We start from the raw sequence: 16,601 nt of genomic DNA, 5'->3' as shown, positions 1-16,601 counted from the left end.
TGTACATACGTAAAGTATATATATAACTCCAGCATGATTTTCGTGTAATGTTTTAAATCGCATAGTTATTATTTTTATGAAAACAAAAAATATTAATATTATTAAAAAAATATGTATGTTTAAAAAACATTTAATATATTATTTAAATAAAATATATTTATTGCTTATCGTTAATTTATTTATGATTAACTTGATATTTATTGAGTTAATATGTACATACTTTATGTATGTACATATATACATATAGAATATGCACGACACATATGTATATTGATATATATAAGAGACTTCGTCTCTTTATTGTGTATCCATATTACACAATAAATTTCTGTATATCACAAAAATGTTTCAACATCGAAAAAATTTATCGAAAAGGCACGCCATGATAACGCCTATTATTTTAATTGTATTCATCTTACATCGCGTTGATAAAGGCACGCTTCAAGTCACACAGATATTTATATAACAATATAAGAATAAGTACGATAATCTAATCAATATGGAACACACTAATAGATTCAGAATAATTAATTCATATACACCAATACATTCGTCTAAAAGTAATGTCACAATATATTCTATATTATTATCACGCGAGAAAGGTTGTCCAGTATTTTAAAATTAAGATAATAACGAACTATAGTTTTGTGATATTTTCTGAAGCTGAGAGATTGGAAAGTTAGAAGTGACAGATTGATCGGTTGCCTAAGTAATGTCACCATCATTATCCTTATACTGAACCCTTTAATTATTAAAACAAAAATGAAATTGATTACTAAAATAATTAATAAAATATTAAATTATTAAAATTATGTACAATTCTCTTAAGTACGCTAGAAGGAAAGTTGAAAAGTTCTTGCTTGATCGAGCTGATCAAGCTGTCTAATATTTCTGATTTTTTAATTTGCTTACATTTGCATAAGTTTCTAAGTCTACATATTTAAAGGCCTTAGCAAAACAGACTGTTAAATAAGAGTAAAGTATTCGCTATATATATATACAGTTAGTTATCAACTCGAAAACTTAATGCTGTAAAACGAGCTGCACCAGGGCAAAGTTAATATCTTCGTTTCTGGAAGACGCTGATCCACCTTCGAAGGGGATCATTTAATTAAAAATAAAATGAAAAGTGCGCTATAATGTGTAGTTATTACTATTTGACTAATCGTTAAGAATAGTGAATCATGTATAAATGATTAAATCTAAGGTCAGCGGTTGCTACAAGACGAAGATGAAATATTCTATATTAATACATATAAATCCATGTAAATTCTTTCATTTGATTGTTGAAATATTTTCATTATCATTATTTAAATCTCCTAATCTTTGATTATGAGACTAATCGATGAGTATATGAAATATAATTGGAAATTTTATAAAGGATTATTTATTTAATTTTTCTCTTTGCAATAAATCTTTATTATTTTCTAGAAGAGATACGGAAAAAATAAGTAAACTTGGAATTGCTTTTTTTTTTAAATTAATTTCTATATTTATTGGTTGATAAATTATTAAGATTTTAATTTAAAATATAAATTAATTTTAAAAAAAATTTATTTGAAACGTTATTAATTATTAATGACAATTTACAAGTTGAGCAATTTTCTACACTCATTAAAATTGAGCATTGATTGAACACTTCCTCCCAATCGATAAAAATAAAACATTCTTTAGGAAGTAAGTGATTGTTGAGCACATTTGCTTTGAGCAAATTGTATTTATATGTAAACATTTTTTTTAATTTTCATCAAGATTAATGGCTGTTGTTTGAATTTACATTGCCGCGGAATTTCACAAGAATGCATTGTGTCTTGGCTTACCGCGTTTCGCGATAAAATTGTTATCGATTTCCCTTCGTTCTCGCGTGCAACGTCACTGACCTATGCAATGTGCGCAACCTTATACGCAGCACGTTTGCTCGGAAGGCCTTTCATGGACGGAATGGCTGATAAGGATGCGATTTCTTAAAATATTTATTATATATCTATTATTAAAATTCTAAATGGACGCGCGCTATGCATAACACAATAGAAATTTATGTGCCAATCGTCGATCTTTAATTCGGATTATTGATATAATTTTAGTGATTGTAAATCAATCGTAAAAACACTATGAAAAAATATCATAAGAAATATTGAATTTCTTTATTAGAGTCATTCATTAATTTCATTTGTAAATGGAATTAATTTTTTAGTATCACAGTAAATGTCAATGCATAAAGCCTTTATTAATAGAAGATAACTGTAAAACAAATTTTAAAAGTTTATTTGAAGAACTAGCAAAAGGATAATTTTAGGGGCACTTACAGCTTATCTAACAAACAAAGATGTTGGAGCTAGTATAGCAATTTCACGGAAACAAGTGTTTCACTAGCAGTTTAAGATCGAAAAGATTGCACCGCGCGCGTCTACATCTTGCGAGCATGTCGCGTTAATAACTATTTAATTAAGTCACACAGCCGCATGGTTCGCGGAGGCGTGACACGCATTCACGAGTCACTCCAAAACTTACGTTACTATATTATAACTGTACAAGTGATCTATTAGGACGACATTTATAGTCTCGATGTAAAAGCTACGCACGTTATTTTTCAAATACTTTTTTCATTAAAGTGTAATTAATACATAGTCGAAAATGAGCCATGCACCAACAGATCATTCCTCCAAGTCATCGAAAATATCACTCGTTTTATGACTTGGCGTTTAATGATTCAGAGATTATCGGGAATAAAAAATAATTATATAGAAATATGATTATTCTCTGTGACACTGTGGTCATTCATAGAACTATCGACTATGAATATCATTCTTAAAAACTGTTCAACATACGTAAAATTGCGAGAGCATTTAAAAAAGACAAAACTATGCATTGAGTGATCTCTCATTGATCGCTCATACATTCCAATATGTATTAACAATGTAGCTCGAAAAATTGTAAAAACGCGAAAAATCTTATATCTCGATATGTATTCGCAGAACAAGACAGAATATAGCCACGTCACATTTTACGCCTATATACGCTTCGCCACATCCTCTTATTTTCATTTTCCTGTCCACTTAAGTCAGAATGATCGAAGTTCCGATAAAACAAACTTTTCCTCAATATTCTGGGTAAATATATGTATAGCTTATTCATTTTTTCACAAAAACAATTATTGCTACAAAAGATGTTCCACTTGTCCAAAAGATTCGTCGTTTGGACAAGTGGAACTTCAAAATGTATTTTTAGAACAAACAAATATTTATCTGAATGTTTTTCTTTTTTAAGCTTAAGTACCTCGAGATTTATATTTTTTCGAGTAAAGTCGAGAACGATCCTATGTATATTCTTATCAACGTTAAATGCCCATAATCTTAAAACGAACTCTCGCGAGCCTTTGTCTTAAGCTGCGCGGAGTCCGGGCTCGGTGTCATCGCCGGATTATCGTAAGCATAATCAAGAGTAGTATCCTCGCTAGCGTGCCTTCGTGAGAGAGGAGTGCTTGTAGTGTTCGGCGTGGTATTAATCCCATTACTATTACTATTACTACTACTGTTATTATTCTCAATCTTAGATTCTTGCTCCACCGTGGCACTTATGCTTGGTATAGTCAACTTGAGACCATTTTGCTTATTCGTCGCGGCCTCGACGTCATCTTGCACTTTGTTCTTATTAGCCTGCTGAAGCAACAACGGAATTAAGACGTTAAAGTACTAGCAACTAACTCGCAAACATCACGTAAGAAATCATTAAATTTGTCGTAATGGTCGCTTACGGTCTAAAAAAAATAAAATAAAAAAATATAAGAATTTTTTATCATTTTCGCGTAAGGGACTGAATTCTTAATTGTATTTGTTATGTTGCTAAATTTTATTTTATTTTTTTGTACGCGTTTAAGTTATAAAAAATCTGTCGCAATAACAATGAAGAAAAAGCTTTTTAAAAACATCTATTCTTGTGAATTCTCACCTTCACTTTTATGTTCCTTCGAAATAAAGTTTGTAAAGACTCTTGAATCCTTTTCCACCGTATTAAGGTCCTCGCCAGCAGGTATAACATTCCGAGCAGTGAGAAACATGTCAAAATCGTTGTGATCACGAACCTATATTTAAGCTTCTCGACCTCCTCTATAAAAGAAAATTTTACGGCTAAGAATATAAAAATTTTCTGAGGATTATCGGAATGGTTAGTGTGACATGTTCGATTTATTTTCGAAAACAATTCTCACATTAGAATTATAGAAATTGTTATAAGAAATATTAATAATGACATTTCAGAAAAAGATTATTTTTTATATGATATAATCATTGAAAATTTTTGCGCAATTTAATTTCACAAATTAATAAATAGAACGTAAATAATTTGAAAGAAACTAGGGACTAATTATATACGGGATAATCGTTTATTATGCTTCATAATACATTGCTGATTTCAAAAAAGGTACGCGTAAGCATATCTAATATCTGTTCTCGTTAAACCCTCGAAAGTGAAAGTTGCACATTATGTTCTTAAGTAAAGTATATGTTCTCTTATTAGAAAGGAAGAGTCAACGTTAATATGAAGCATTAAAACGAATATATTACAAATTGCTTACGATTACTTTTTTTTAATCGCGAATTATATAAGGCAATATAAGACACATAGAACTAAAGAAAATATTGAAATTTCCTGAGTGTATTCTGAAGCAACTTGAAAAAGTATTTATATGTATAATGTAAATATGCTTTGACTATAAATGTATATGAAAATTTATTACTTCTCTAATAAAAACAGCTACGAGATTTGCAACAATAAATTACCGGTCTTCGCAACCGTGTATTAAGCGGTACTCGCGCAAGAATTATAAGCTTGTGAGTGACGCTTGTGCGAGATTTGCGTCGTTGAAATCTCCGACTGGTTTGACTTCTCTCAAGGCGTGCAGTACTTCGCAATAAAATTATGTGCATATTCTATTTGCACTTGAGCCCACTCACCTCTGAGATCATCGTACTGTCTTGATTGATCCATGCGTTGAGTATAGCGCTGATCATGAAGATAAACTGAAATTAGAAAGAACGACCAATAATTAATATAGTATTTCGCGCATTCGCACTACATTTATCGGGTAAACTTATCTAAAATGTGCTCGAGATATTTCAACATTAAATGAATGTTTTATTAACATTTCTTGTTGAGATTATCAAATATTTAATTAGAAAGCGTTACGAAAACTAAATTATTAGCGACGCTACAAAACTCGAAGATTTCTCCAACTATAACTGTTTTACCATTATGCTATCATGCATTAGATATGTGAGAGGGAAACTCGACGGTATTGTGTGCTCATATATAATTAAAGTCGAATTAATTACAGTTTTAAAAACAATAGTCGAATATAGTGTAATCATGTTAAATGCTACTGCAATAATATTTTAATAATATTAATATAATATTAATACGTATTACAATCTTCATTAATAGTTTGTTCAAAGATATAATATAACTCTAAGATAAAAAAAGGTACACGTTATTAAAAATTTGCGTCAAAAAGATATTTTTTAATTATAATTAAAAATATCTAACATATAAGTAAATTTTGGAGATTAGTTTTATTGATTTATGAGATACTTAGGCATTTATTTTTAAGTCCATCGGAGTTTTTCTCTGCATGATCTACTCTTTTCGAACAAATTAAAAAAAAATTTTTTATAAAATTAATTTGGCTTACGCGATCGATCTATCTGCTAGCACACTTCAATAATTGTCTTCAACGTTCTCCGATCCTTCTTCGAATCAATCGTATACCTCTCAAAAAATTCTCGCGCGCTTGCGTAAAGCCGGAGAGCCGGTCGCGATAGCAACTAGCAGCACAAACAATTCCGACCTACGGTGCTTATAGCACGTGAGAGTGCGATTACGCCTTATCCCGACTATAAATGCAAGATGACCCCGATCCAAAAGAGAAACGAACCTAGACCTGGGACGATGAGTTTACATGGATCGATTCGCGAGCACTTAGTCGCAATAGCGACGGATAAAATTTGCAAGTAAAGAAAAGAGTACTCTGAACCAAAAATATTTAATTGTTCAGAATAATACCATTTACCAAGGATAAAATATTATGTAGTATGCCTTATTTGGATCATTAATTATGATATCGCAATTTTGAAAAATGATTTATTAGAATGTCCCAATGCAAACGTTAAAATTTGGAATAATCTTCATTCATCGTTTTACAAATTCCTCGAATATCCTAAACATAAAAAGGATGACACGTCTTCCCCAGTTCTTATTTCATTGAAAATTTCATTTTTACGTTCATTACTCAACACATAGAGTCAACAAGTTCTTCCCCAACATAGAAATCGTATATAAGTCCGAACTGAGTTTACCGACATAACGTAACCGGACACCGTAACGGGGTCTCTCAATGGAGAACCAGACGTGGGCCCGATAGAACTCTACACGGATAATTTCGTACGAACCAGCTACGCACGTCAAATCAAATCCCCCTTCCCCTTTCTCTCTTCCCATCACGCAAAAGAGCATCTTTTGATATAGAGGCAGAGAATTTCATTCTTCGCGCGTCCCAAGAAGGAGCGAAGCCGTGGTTTCTCCTACCTGTCGGAGCATGAAATACATCTCCCCTTCCCCATTACGGAACCGATGTTGAATACCAAGCAGGAATAGAAGGGAAAAAAATGACGACGAAGAGGAGGATAGGGAGGGTCCGAGGAGGCTGAAAGAAAAAGGACGGCGGAGAGGACAGAGGGAGGAAGAAAAGAAGTTAGGTGACTCATCGACCGCGTTCGCGTGTGGGAAGTCGGTAGGAACAGTCAGGTGCAAAGTCAACGGACCCGAGAACGCGGGTTTGGTTTGCTTGCTCGCTGCGCTCGGCAGAGGTGAACGATGGCACCGTACTTGCTATCCGGTTTCCCGTATGCTCGCGTGAAAACGAGAAATCAGGACACCGCGATACATGATAAACGCTGGATAAGAGGCAAAATTGTATAAATTCAAATTCGCAAAATATGGAACGTTAACTTTTCCGGCGACTAAAATTCGGACCCTTTTATATCAGGGTGCGCAAATTTCAATATCTTGTCAAAAATATTTTCAAGCGAAAGCTGATTGTAAAAAAACTATATTTTGCATATATTTTAATATTTACAGCGAACTTTATAATGACTCGAACCACACAATGAATTTAATTATGATTTTAAACAATGCGTTTTAACAGTAAAAAAATAATAATCATCGTATAACAATAAAAAAATTATTTGCTTTAAAATACTTATTAACATCAATTTATGAATATCCTTTTAATTGTAAAATGCCTATGAATACCAATATTATTAAATTGCTTGTCAATTTAATTTATGATATTTCTACTCTAATTCTATTAGGATTACGTTTTGAAACTGAAAATTAAATTCAGCACAAAATTTGCACGATTAGATATGTATATAAATTTAAACTGAATTATTTAAGCGTTAAAGATCCAGCTTAAACGTTTAGAGGTTTTCTTTTTCTAACTGTTGAATAATTATTGTATTTTCAAAGTTTTAATCTTTTACATAAAAAATTGTTTACTACTCACATTGACAGTCTTTCTTGCACTCGTCTGGCTGATAATTGTGACTCGTGACGTTACACGCATCCGCACATGGTTTGCAATGCAGATCGAAGGGGCTGCAATACTGCGAGATGTCGCAAAGTATCTCGCCACACCTGGTACCCCGAGGATCGAGGTCGGCTAGCAAGACGTTAGCCAAGACGGACAGAACGACGATAACTGACACTATCAATGTCATGCTGTTTACGGTCACCTCCAGTAACACTTAATCGAAGCAATATCGGCTCTAATGCGCAGCGGATTTAATCGAATTCGCTAACCGGTTTGGCGTTCTTTCTTTTTCTAATTGTCCTTTTTGCTTTTCTTCTTCTCTCCCTCTTTTTATCTCGAATCACGGATCTAGGACACAATCGTGACTCTCTCCATAGTCGACGCTCATGATGATCCTTAACGGCACTCGAAAAGTATACCTCGAAGAGGCCCCATGTTCGTGGCGCTAAAAGCATTATGAAGAAACGTCTGTTATGTATTTGATTTGTAAATATTATTTTCTAAAGTATATATAGGACACTGTAAGGAACTATTGTTATTTTAACACGGAAACAAAATTAATTGAGTGGTACATCAAACCTATAACTTACTGCACGAATTCAATATCTGTAACTAAGAAGATTAAATGGTTTAACAAATCGCTAATGTTAGTTGTTCAGCTGTCAACTTTGCTACTTAAACATAGAAAATTGACTGTCTGTATATTACGACTATAGATTTGCAGAATCAGTGAAGTTTTGGCTGTATTTTTTTTCGTGAATGTAAAAGAATCGGTCAAAATGTCCGTTTGTTAGACGATACAATTATAAAATCTGTTACAATTCCAAACAAAAAGACTTTACGACAATTTAATTACATTCTTAGTGATATGTTATTCTTTATCGAACAAATAATATTGACAGTAATATATGTATGTGATGGAATGTAATCAATTTTTATAAACATCTTGGTATATAAAGACACGACACAACAACCAAAGAGAGACATAATGTAGTTCGAGTTCATGAACATGAAAAAGACAGCTTTTTGCTAACAAGATATTTAAAAATTTATTTAGATACTGATCCGAAAATAATTTTATTGGATTATCAAAATATAATTATCTAGAATACTAAAACTGGAGTAAAATTGCTGGATATCTTATTGTAAATTGTAACTTCAAATAATATACGATTCGATTTAGTAATTTAGACTTTAAATATTCTCATACTTTTTAAAAATATATTATTGCTAAAATTAAAATAATTCCTCAGCAGTTACTACAAAGAAGAATAACATCTTTAATCTGATTTATATAAATTGTGTTTAATGTAATTGCTAGACGAAGAATATGTATAGCTATTTGATGGTTTGGAGGAAGTCGCAAAGGAATTCAGAAGTTCAATAGCAATTCGTACCAGTTTGAATATACAGTGGGTTTATTTAGATCGAATCGAGGATTTTTTTGAATAGAAATGTGTTTCGTTTCGTTGGTTACATCCATTGGTTACGTCCCATTTCATCGAGAGATGCGTCAGTACCTGTGAAGTGGCATCACCTGTACTCTTCAAACACCTGTGTTAATGCATATGTGAGCGCGGCTGGAAGCATCAAAATGGCCTCCGGTGTCGTGCAACAGCGGAGATACTTTCGCCTACCCACCTCGTTTTATTGTCACATCATGGTCTATGTGTGTTTTGTAAATTACTTGCGGTCTGTCGTTCTCGTCGTGTTTTATATTCTTTCGATTGCGTGACGTTTGCGTAGAGGACTATTTTTCCAGAATCAGTAACGTACTTCCAATAGTGATAGTCACAATATTGTATCAAAAATTGCAATAAACAGATTTATAAATAGAAAAAATTCTTGTGATCAAAGAATGAATTTAAATCAATTAACGGGTAATAATGAGGCAATAATAACTACTTGTAAGACGTGTAATCCACAGTCATTTTCGAAATAAGATACAATATAATGAGAGACTAATATTCTCAGGGCCACAGCATATCGCGTTTGTGACTCACTCGTCGTATCAACCAGCGAGGTAAACGCATGCTTCGTTTCCTACGTAACAGCAATGGAAAATTGCTCTCCCACGCGTAACAACGATCAAAGCTGTCGATCGAAGTCGCTAAGACTGAATTATTTTAATGAACCGAAATATTTCATCACGATATTTTTTCGGTACTCATTTAATTAAAAAAATTTTAAGGAATTAATCAATATTTCAGTCTTAATTAAATAAAATATCCGAAATCTTAATTAAATGTTCAAGATCAATTATGTTAATTTTAGAATTATTTTTCAAGTACTCTTGCAATTCAATGCTTAAACACTGTTAAATTCATAATATCAAATTATATCCAATTTGAGTTATTTTTAACTGTTTCTATAGCTCGCCATTGTTGCTACTCAATATGTTGTTAATTTAACTCAAGAAATGTATCTATACATTTGACATAAATCTAGTTTATCATTTACTACGTTATATGTATACGTTAGTATGGACATTATTTACTTTGTAACTACAGAAATGGATTGATTTACATGAACTTTGAAATTACGAAAATGGATTATGTAATTTACATATGGAAGTTAAAAATAACAAAATGTTATTTTTAATTCAAGAGATTGGATTACCATTCCTCTTTGGTATCTAACAGTATATTGTAATTGCAAAATTGAAAAAAATATTGTTGAAATGAAAATATATTATCGCAGTTGATAATGTCATAATGTTTAATAATTACAACGCATCAATGCGTCAAGCGATTAAGATATGTCCACATATATACATCCACCGATGTTTTGGAAGATACACGATCATACGTGCCTTTCTTTCGCCAACATTATTACGGCACATCGCGTGTCTTAACACATTCAGTTATCGGGTATTATACATATATGTTTTGAAGTGTATAACTTTACTTGCGATCATACGGATGCACATTATAACGCAAATACTCGTTGCAATTCGCTGCGTGGGATCAGCAAGCGGTGTGGTACATCTGGTACCGAATACACACAATACGTGCACCGACGCACAATGCTTTAGGGTGTTGCCTGGTGTTGTAACAAATGGAAATCGAATGCGAACACATGGTACAACCTACTCAAATAGTCGTACGAAATAAAGCAATAGCAAACTATTTAAAATGAACAGAATATGGAAATGGTGAAAGTCTTAAAATTGTATCGTTTATTTATAATATTTGTATTTCGTGTATAAGATGCGTATTTACTTCATTTTATAAAATATTTCTCAAACTTCAAAATTTTATTGTTCTCTTTCAGAAAATAATTTCAAATAATATCAATTAAAATCAATTAAACCTTTGAATTTCAAAAGTTATATTCCCGCACTGTAAAAAGAAATGTGTATTATTCTAGTCCTTATTTTTTAAACACTTAAAGATGTTTTAGTTTTAAACTTTTTCAATAGACAAAACACTACATGTTTGGATTTAAAACACATATCTTAATTTATGCGATGTATATTATATATTATATAATTTAGCTTATGTCCTAATATGGCTACAAAGTAAAATAAATAATTAGAATTTGACAATATATGAAGTGTATAATTATTTCATACTGGAGAACAAATTTAATCAAATAATTAAGAGCTGCTTTATTTTCTTCATGATGCTTGTCATTTAATATTATCGTAACGATGGTGTCTTATATTTCTTATTTTTCTATAATTTTTATAATTTATTCCTTATAATTTATACTGACTACTGATAATTTACTATTTAGACCTGATAATTATTTCAATTTAGACGTATTATCGATTCTCACTGATTAATGATGAATTTTCTATCAATTTCATTTTACTGTTTGACGACGAAAGTTTTAATATTTTTTGAGGATATTTAACAAGATCATCCGCACAAAGTAGATGAAATATGAAGATTAATTTATCTGTTTTGGTCTCTTAACGATAGTTCACTAAGAATGATTGTATGTATCATTAAATTATTTCTGTATACGATTCAGATTTTATATAGATTTTGAAAAAGACTCTGTGAAGTCGAAACGTTAATTATTCTGTATTGTAAGAAAATATATAGCTTTAAGTATGCATTGTTAAAAATTTCATGAAATTTAATATACTTTTAATTTACATAATTTAAACTTAAGTTCATGACATTACATTAAATTTAATGTCATGAAATTAATGATATTTATAACTGAAAAGTATTTGTGTACATGTACATGAAATTTAATGTATTTTTCATGAAAATTTATGAAATTTAATGGACTTTTCATAAAATTTTATGAAAAATACATTAAATTTTATAAATTTAATGTACGTTCATTACATTTATTTAAGTAACTACTGTAACTTAATTTTCAGTTAAATCATTCATTTTATTTTCAGTTAAATCATTCTTTTAATTTCGTTTATAACCACAAGCTTCATTTACATGTAAAGAAAGCTCGTGGTCACATTTCTAACAATGTACACTACATGTGGACTATAGTCTTTTAACTTTGCTCGAACTGTTGTTGTTCCAAATATTTTTATGTGTTATCTTAAAACGTTTATTTATCGCATTCTGACACGTAGACAAGCTTTCAGGTTCTACTTTTCATTAAGCAGTGTCTCGATCTTCCTGTTTTTATCCCACAATAACGGAAAACATCGCTAACTGTGCCTTGCTCGAACTCTGCATCGAGAGACGTTTGCCATGGAAAGTCGGAATAGAGAAGTCAGAGGTAGGCAGTGGACGTGCACGGTCGGGACACAGGAATGTTGCCTGACTGGTTCACGAGAAGGCTTTTACGCATGGCGAACATTATACGAACCCGAACATCGTCGATACTCGCTCTCAAACCTCGACTACGATCAAAGGAATGAATCACGAATCAAGTCGTCTATCAGATATTAAATAGCGTGATGTGAATCGATTATTCATATAAGTGAGAAATTTTACACGATAATAGCATAAGACTTATACCTAGTTCGGACTGAATGCAGCAAGCGTCAAGTAGCGGAGCAGCAAGCAGTCAGCGAAGCAATATTTACAGTGGCGTAAAAAATACCGCCTTGCTGGTTGGTTGCTGCTTTGCTGCTTGCTGCGTCCAGTCTGAACTATAGGCATTATGTTATATTGTTGCAGAAATTTCTGTTTTGATATCTTTAAATACTGAAATCATTCCCCATGTGCAAACATTACGATTGATAACAAAATTGGAATTCTTTTTGCTCCTTCTACTTGTTATTTTTCATATATTAATTTGTAATTCAAAATCTATCAGTGTTTGGATATTTCCACTATTCATGTCATTTTCATTATTCATTTGTACTAAAAAACCTATTAACGTTTGAATATTTTAACTAAAAAACTATCATTAGTATTTGGACATTTTAGTTGAACTCGATAAAAAGATATCGGTCAAACAAAAGTTCAGAGTATTTCCTGTAATTTGGCAAATAGCAATACGTAATTATCAGTCATTATATCGTTACTTTAATTAGAAGCTGACTCATATCGTCACACATACTTGGTATTTCGTTTCTTGTAACATCTTTTGCCCATTGATAACACTATGCGTAACCTACAGTCAGTCTTGTCACGTACTTGACGTCAGAATTGTCGCGCGAAGCCGCGTCACACGCGCGATCATCTTCCTTATGACGAAACGTCGCAAATGCTGCGGTAGCAATCTCGGAAGAAACTGCATTCGCGATGCAATCAAAGTTCCGATGCAACCGCATTTTCTAATCCCGCGTAACCGACGTGCAACAAACTAGGACGTTGCGCGACAAGCGTGTGTAATTAGCTACTAATTAATTAGTTAGTCACTTTCATTACGACGCCGTCTAACACTCGATTTCAAAGCTTCTCAAGCGATTTTCCACACGGATAACGATTGCAACAGTGCAGTTTAACGTCGCGCTCGATTGATTTGTCCTTGCTCGAGCGAGTGTTAATGCATATTTAATGAGTTTTCGGAAAGCATCGTCTGATACCGGAAATATGCATTTCATTGAAAGCCTGAGCGATGAATGAAACATAGCTCTCTGAACTATGAGAAAATATTGAAAAAAGAATCGGCAAATTGGCTGTTTCGAGTTGATAATTCTTAGGAAAAGTTCAATTGGGTGTCACAATCTTTTCATAACTTATTTCTTGGTAACCAAACACAAAGTTGACATGTTACATCGAATCAAGATCTTGAAATTCTATCAAACTATAATCATAAATTTTAAAGCTTTGAGATAAAAATGAGAATTTTACTACTTTGTGTTGTGCGCTATTCAGAATTAATCTATTTTAACAACAAACGTAGGTTTTTATTTTTGATGATTTTTACTTTTATTAAACGGTAGAAGGGAATACTGACTTCAAATTAGGCAGAAAAATTCTTTAAGTAAAATTTTTAGTAACTTTCCCCGAACACTGTAAATTCTAACATATGGTGTTATATACCGGTATTTTTTCCAAGCAGCGGGGATCGATATTATACATATAGAAGCAAGTGGATCAATGCTATACGAATAAATTGTGAAATTATCTTAATACATATCAAGCCCATTCGTCTTATGTTCAACTATGTGATCGTTAAAGTCTCCGCGGGTCCTCCTTGCATCATCGTCCAACGAAACATATTCCGCGTGTTTTCGAAGTGCGCACTTCACTTCTATGCGCCGATCAGCTCTAATTCGATTCGTGTAGCTCGGTAACCGGATTCTCGAGCATCTAATGACAACGATAAGCTCATCAAGTCAAGTGGACAATAATATTCTTCCAATGGTAACGACATTCTCGATCGAATATGTATAAAATTAAAGACGTTCATATACAAAGAAAGTTACTTTCCGAAGAGAGAATATTTAAAGAGAAGCATTCAAATAATCCCAAACCATTCATCGTTCGGACGTATAATAAACATTGCATATTGTAGTTCAGACAGAAAGAAAAGAGTCTTTTAATTCTATTTCAAAGATAAACAATTACGGTTTCCTCGCATTAACTATAAAATTTGAGCATCGTTTATCCAATTTTGGCGCAACATCATGGAGAAAGGAGTCGCGCCAAACTATGCTAAGTCTTTGCGCAACTTTGTAACTACAATACGGAAGCACGATAGATCACTCACTTACCGAAGTCATCCGTGAAGCGCAGTCCGCGCCCCGGACGTACGCACGAACTCACGCACCCACGCACGATCACGTGTTACGCACCCCGACGTCCTCGGATTCCTGCGTCGCGGTGAACGCGGACGCACGCGCGTACATTGTATTCGCTTCGCATGCAAACTCACGGTGAACGCGCACCATCGACGACCCTCCACGCTTGACTGTCGATCGCGAGAACGCTAAACCGAACCGAGTTGGTGGTGACGGCGAGTTCTCTCAGGTTCCCCGAGACTCCCACTTCTTCGTGGAGTCGCAGCCCCTCCAACCGGCGCACCTGTCTCCCTGCCATCGCGTTCACCTATTCCTCCACTTCTCCCTGCGTCCTGTTTTCACCTTTTTTCTCTCTCTCTTACCTGCCATTTACCTGTTGCCAGCTTGCGCGCGCACTTGCAATCCGCGACGACTCCCGCCGTTCGATTGCCATCGGAGATCCGCAGTCGACGACGATAGCACGTGTTGACGTGTCAAGTATATGCGAGCACGTGATTCTGACCGCGGAGGATGCCGATGCATCTTCCGGAGACCGAAGGCTGACAAAAGTCTGATTTTTATCTCTTTTATAATGTATAATGTCTCTGTCTTTTCAGAAAAGAATATAAATCTATTTTTGCAAAAAGAGTGATAAATCTTTTATATATAAACTATCTAGTAATATAAAAAAAAAACTACGTAAAAAGATATATGTCTTTTATGTATTTTTAACTAATTCAACCATAGAACTTTCTTTAACTCTTTGCGGCATATATTTTTCCATTAGCCCGATTTTAATAAAACTCGGAAGATTTTTTTGGGAAGATTGAAATGTGATACCATCACACTTCGATCACTTACAGAGAACTCAAATATTACATAAAAAGAATAAAAAATATAAAGAGTATGTAAAAAATTTATGACAATCGTAAAAAACTAAATAGAGAAAGGTGATATATCACTATATGCTGTAAAGGGTTAACATTACTTGTGTACAAAGAAGGAATGATTTTGTTGAAGTATCTAAAAATTTAGCTATAGATAGAAAAAAAAGTTTAACTAAATTTGAAAATAATTTTGTTGGAATATTAAAATAATTATATAGAAATCTCAATCATGATGAGCAATGCTGCAAAAAATTTTAACATTCTTGCAATCAGTTTAAGTCCTACATAATTATTTTGATGGTTTAGCAAAATTATTTTCGGATCTATAGCTTTAGCTAAATTTTTAGATATTTCAGCAAAATTCTTTCCGTGTAGAATTATCTCTTATTATAAAAATTTAACACGTTCCGTGCCGCGTGGGTCACCACGGTGACCTACTTTCCGTTTAGACTGTTTGATATTTTACATAAAAAAAAACGTAATTATAAGATAATATTTTTTATCATACATAAATAATTATAATATATGATACAATATTGGTACATTAGGTCTTTTTTAATAATAATTTTCATAATTTTTTAACCATTGTAAAAAATACATGTTATTTAATAAGTACAATAAACACAAACAAAGATATGGTGGGTCACCTACTGACTCACGTAGTAAAAACACTTAAAATTGACGGAACGTGTTAAAAACAACTAACAGCGGTAATACATACGAAATAAATGTAATATTTGTTATCGACAAAATGTGCAAACTTGCAACGCAAAGCGAGATAGCGATGTAAGACAGTTATACAAATAGATATCGGGGCAGTAAAACGTATACCGCACGTGTAGTGGGATGACGACATACATATTTTTATTGCGTATTAAATGTTCATACAAAGATATAACAATGACTCTCGCATATTCGCGGCGCTACAGGTGCTAACATTATTATTGCAGGTTAATATTGTTGTTCCAGAGGAAACGAATTATTGCGCACAAGAAGGTTGATTGAGGGGGGGGGGGGACGATTTGTCGAG

General features: G+C 32.9%; 1 protein-coding gene across 2 annotated transcripts; it reads right to left on the bottom strand.

Moving 5' to 3' along the window:
* Positions 1 to 2,137: 2,137 nt before the first annotated feature.
* LOC108730150 (protein grindelwald) lies at positions 2,138 to 14,882 on the bottom strand. 2 transcript variants are annotated; one of them, XM_018459655.1, is made up of 5 exons: positions 14,679 to 14,882; positions 7,559 to 8,030; positions 4,953 to 5,018; positions 3,949 to 4,106; positions 2,138 to 3,659 (listed from the first exon to the last, which is right to left on the bottom strand). In XM_018459655.1, exons 2-5 carry the CDS (start codon positions 7,770 to 7,772, stop codon positions 3,354 to 3,356), a joined length of 744 nt encoding a protein of 247 aa, XP_018315157.1. In that variant the 5' UTR covers positions 7,773 to 8,030; positions 14,679 to 14,882; the 3' UTR covers positions 2,138 to 3,353. The 2 variants fall into 2 exon arrangements, with proteins under 2 accessions (XP_018315157.1, XP_018315158.1); XM_018459656.1 differs by having other exon boundaries at positions 2,138 to 3,656.
* Positions 14,883 to 16,601: the final 1,719 nt, after the last annotated feature.

Source organism: Mycetomoellerius zeteki, unplaced genomic scaffold, assembly GCF_001594055.1.
Source record: "Mycetomoellerius zeteki isolate Tzet28-1 unplaced genomic scaffold, Tzet1.0 scaffold85, whole genome shotgun sequence".
Classification (NCBI taxonomy): Eukaryota; Metazoa; Arthropoda; class Insecta; order Hymenoptera; family Formicidae; genus Mycetomoellerius; species Mycetomoellerius zeteki.
This window is presented reverse-complemented; position numbering and strand designations above follow the sequence as displayed.

Excerpts from the sequence above, each read along its gene's own strand:
- LOC108730150 (XM_018459655.1), bottom strand. The coding sequence starts at position 7,772 with ATGACATTGATAGTGTCAGTTATCGTCGTTCTGTCCGTCTTGGCTAAC. Across the intron at positions 5,019-7,558 it reads GTGCAAGAAAGACTGTCAAT|TTTATCTTCATGATCAGCGC; the intron begins GTGAGTAGTAAA and ends TTCTAATTTCAG. Across the intron at positions 3,660-3,948 it reads GAAGGAACATAAAAGTGAAG|CAGGCTAATAAGAACAAAGT; the intron begins GTGAGAATTCAC and ends TTGTTGCTTCAG.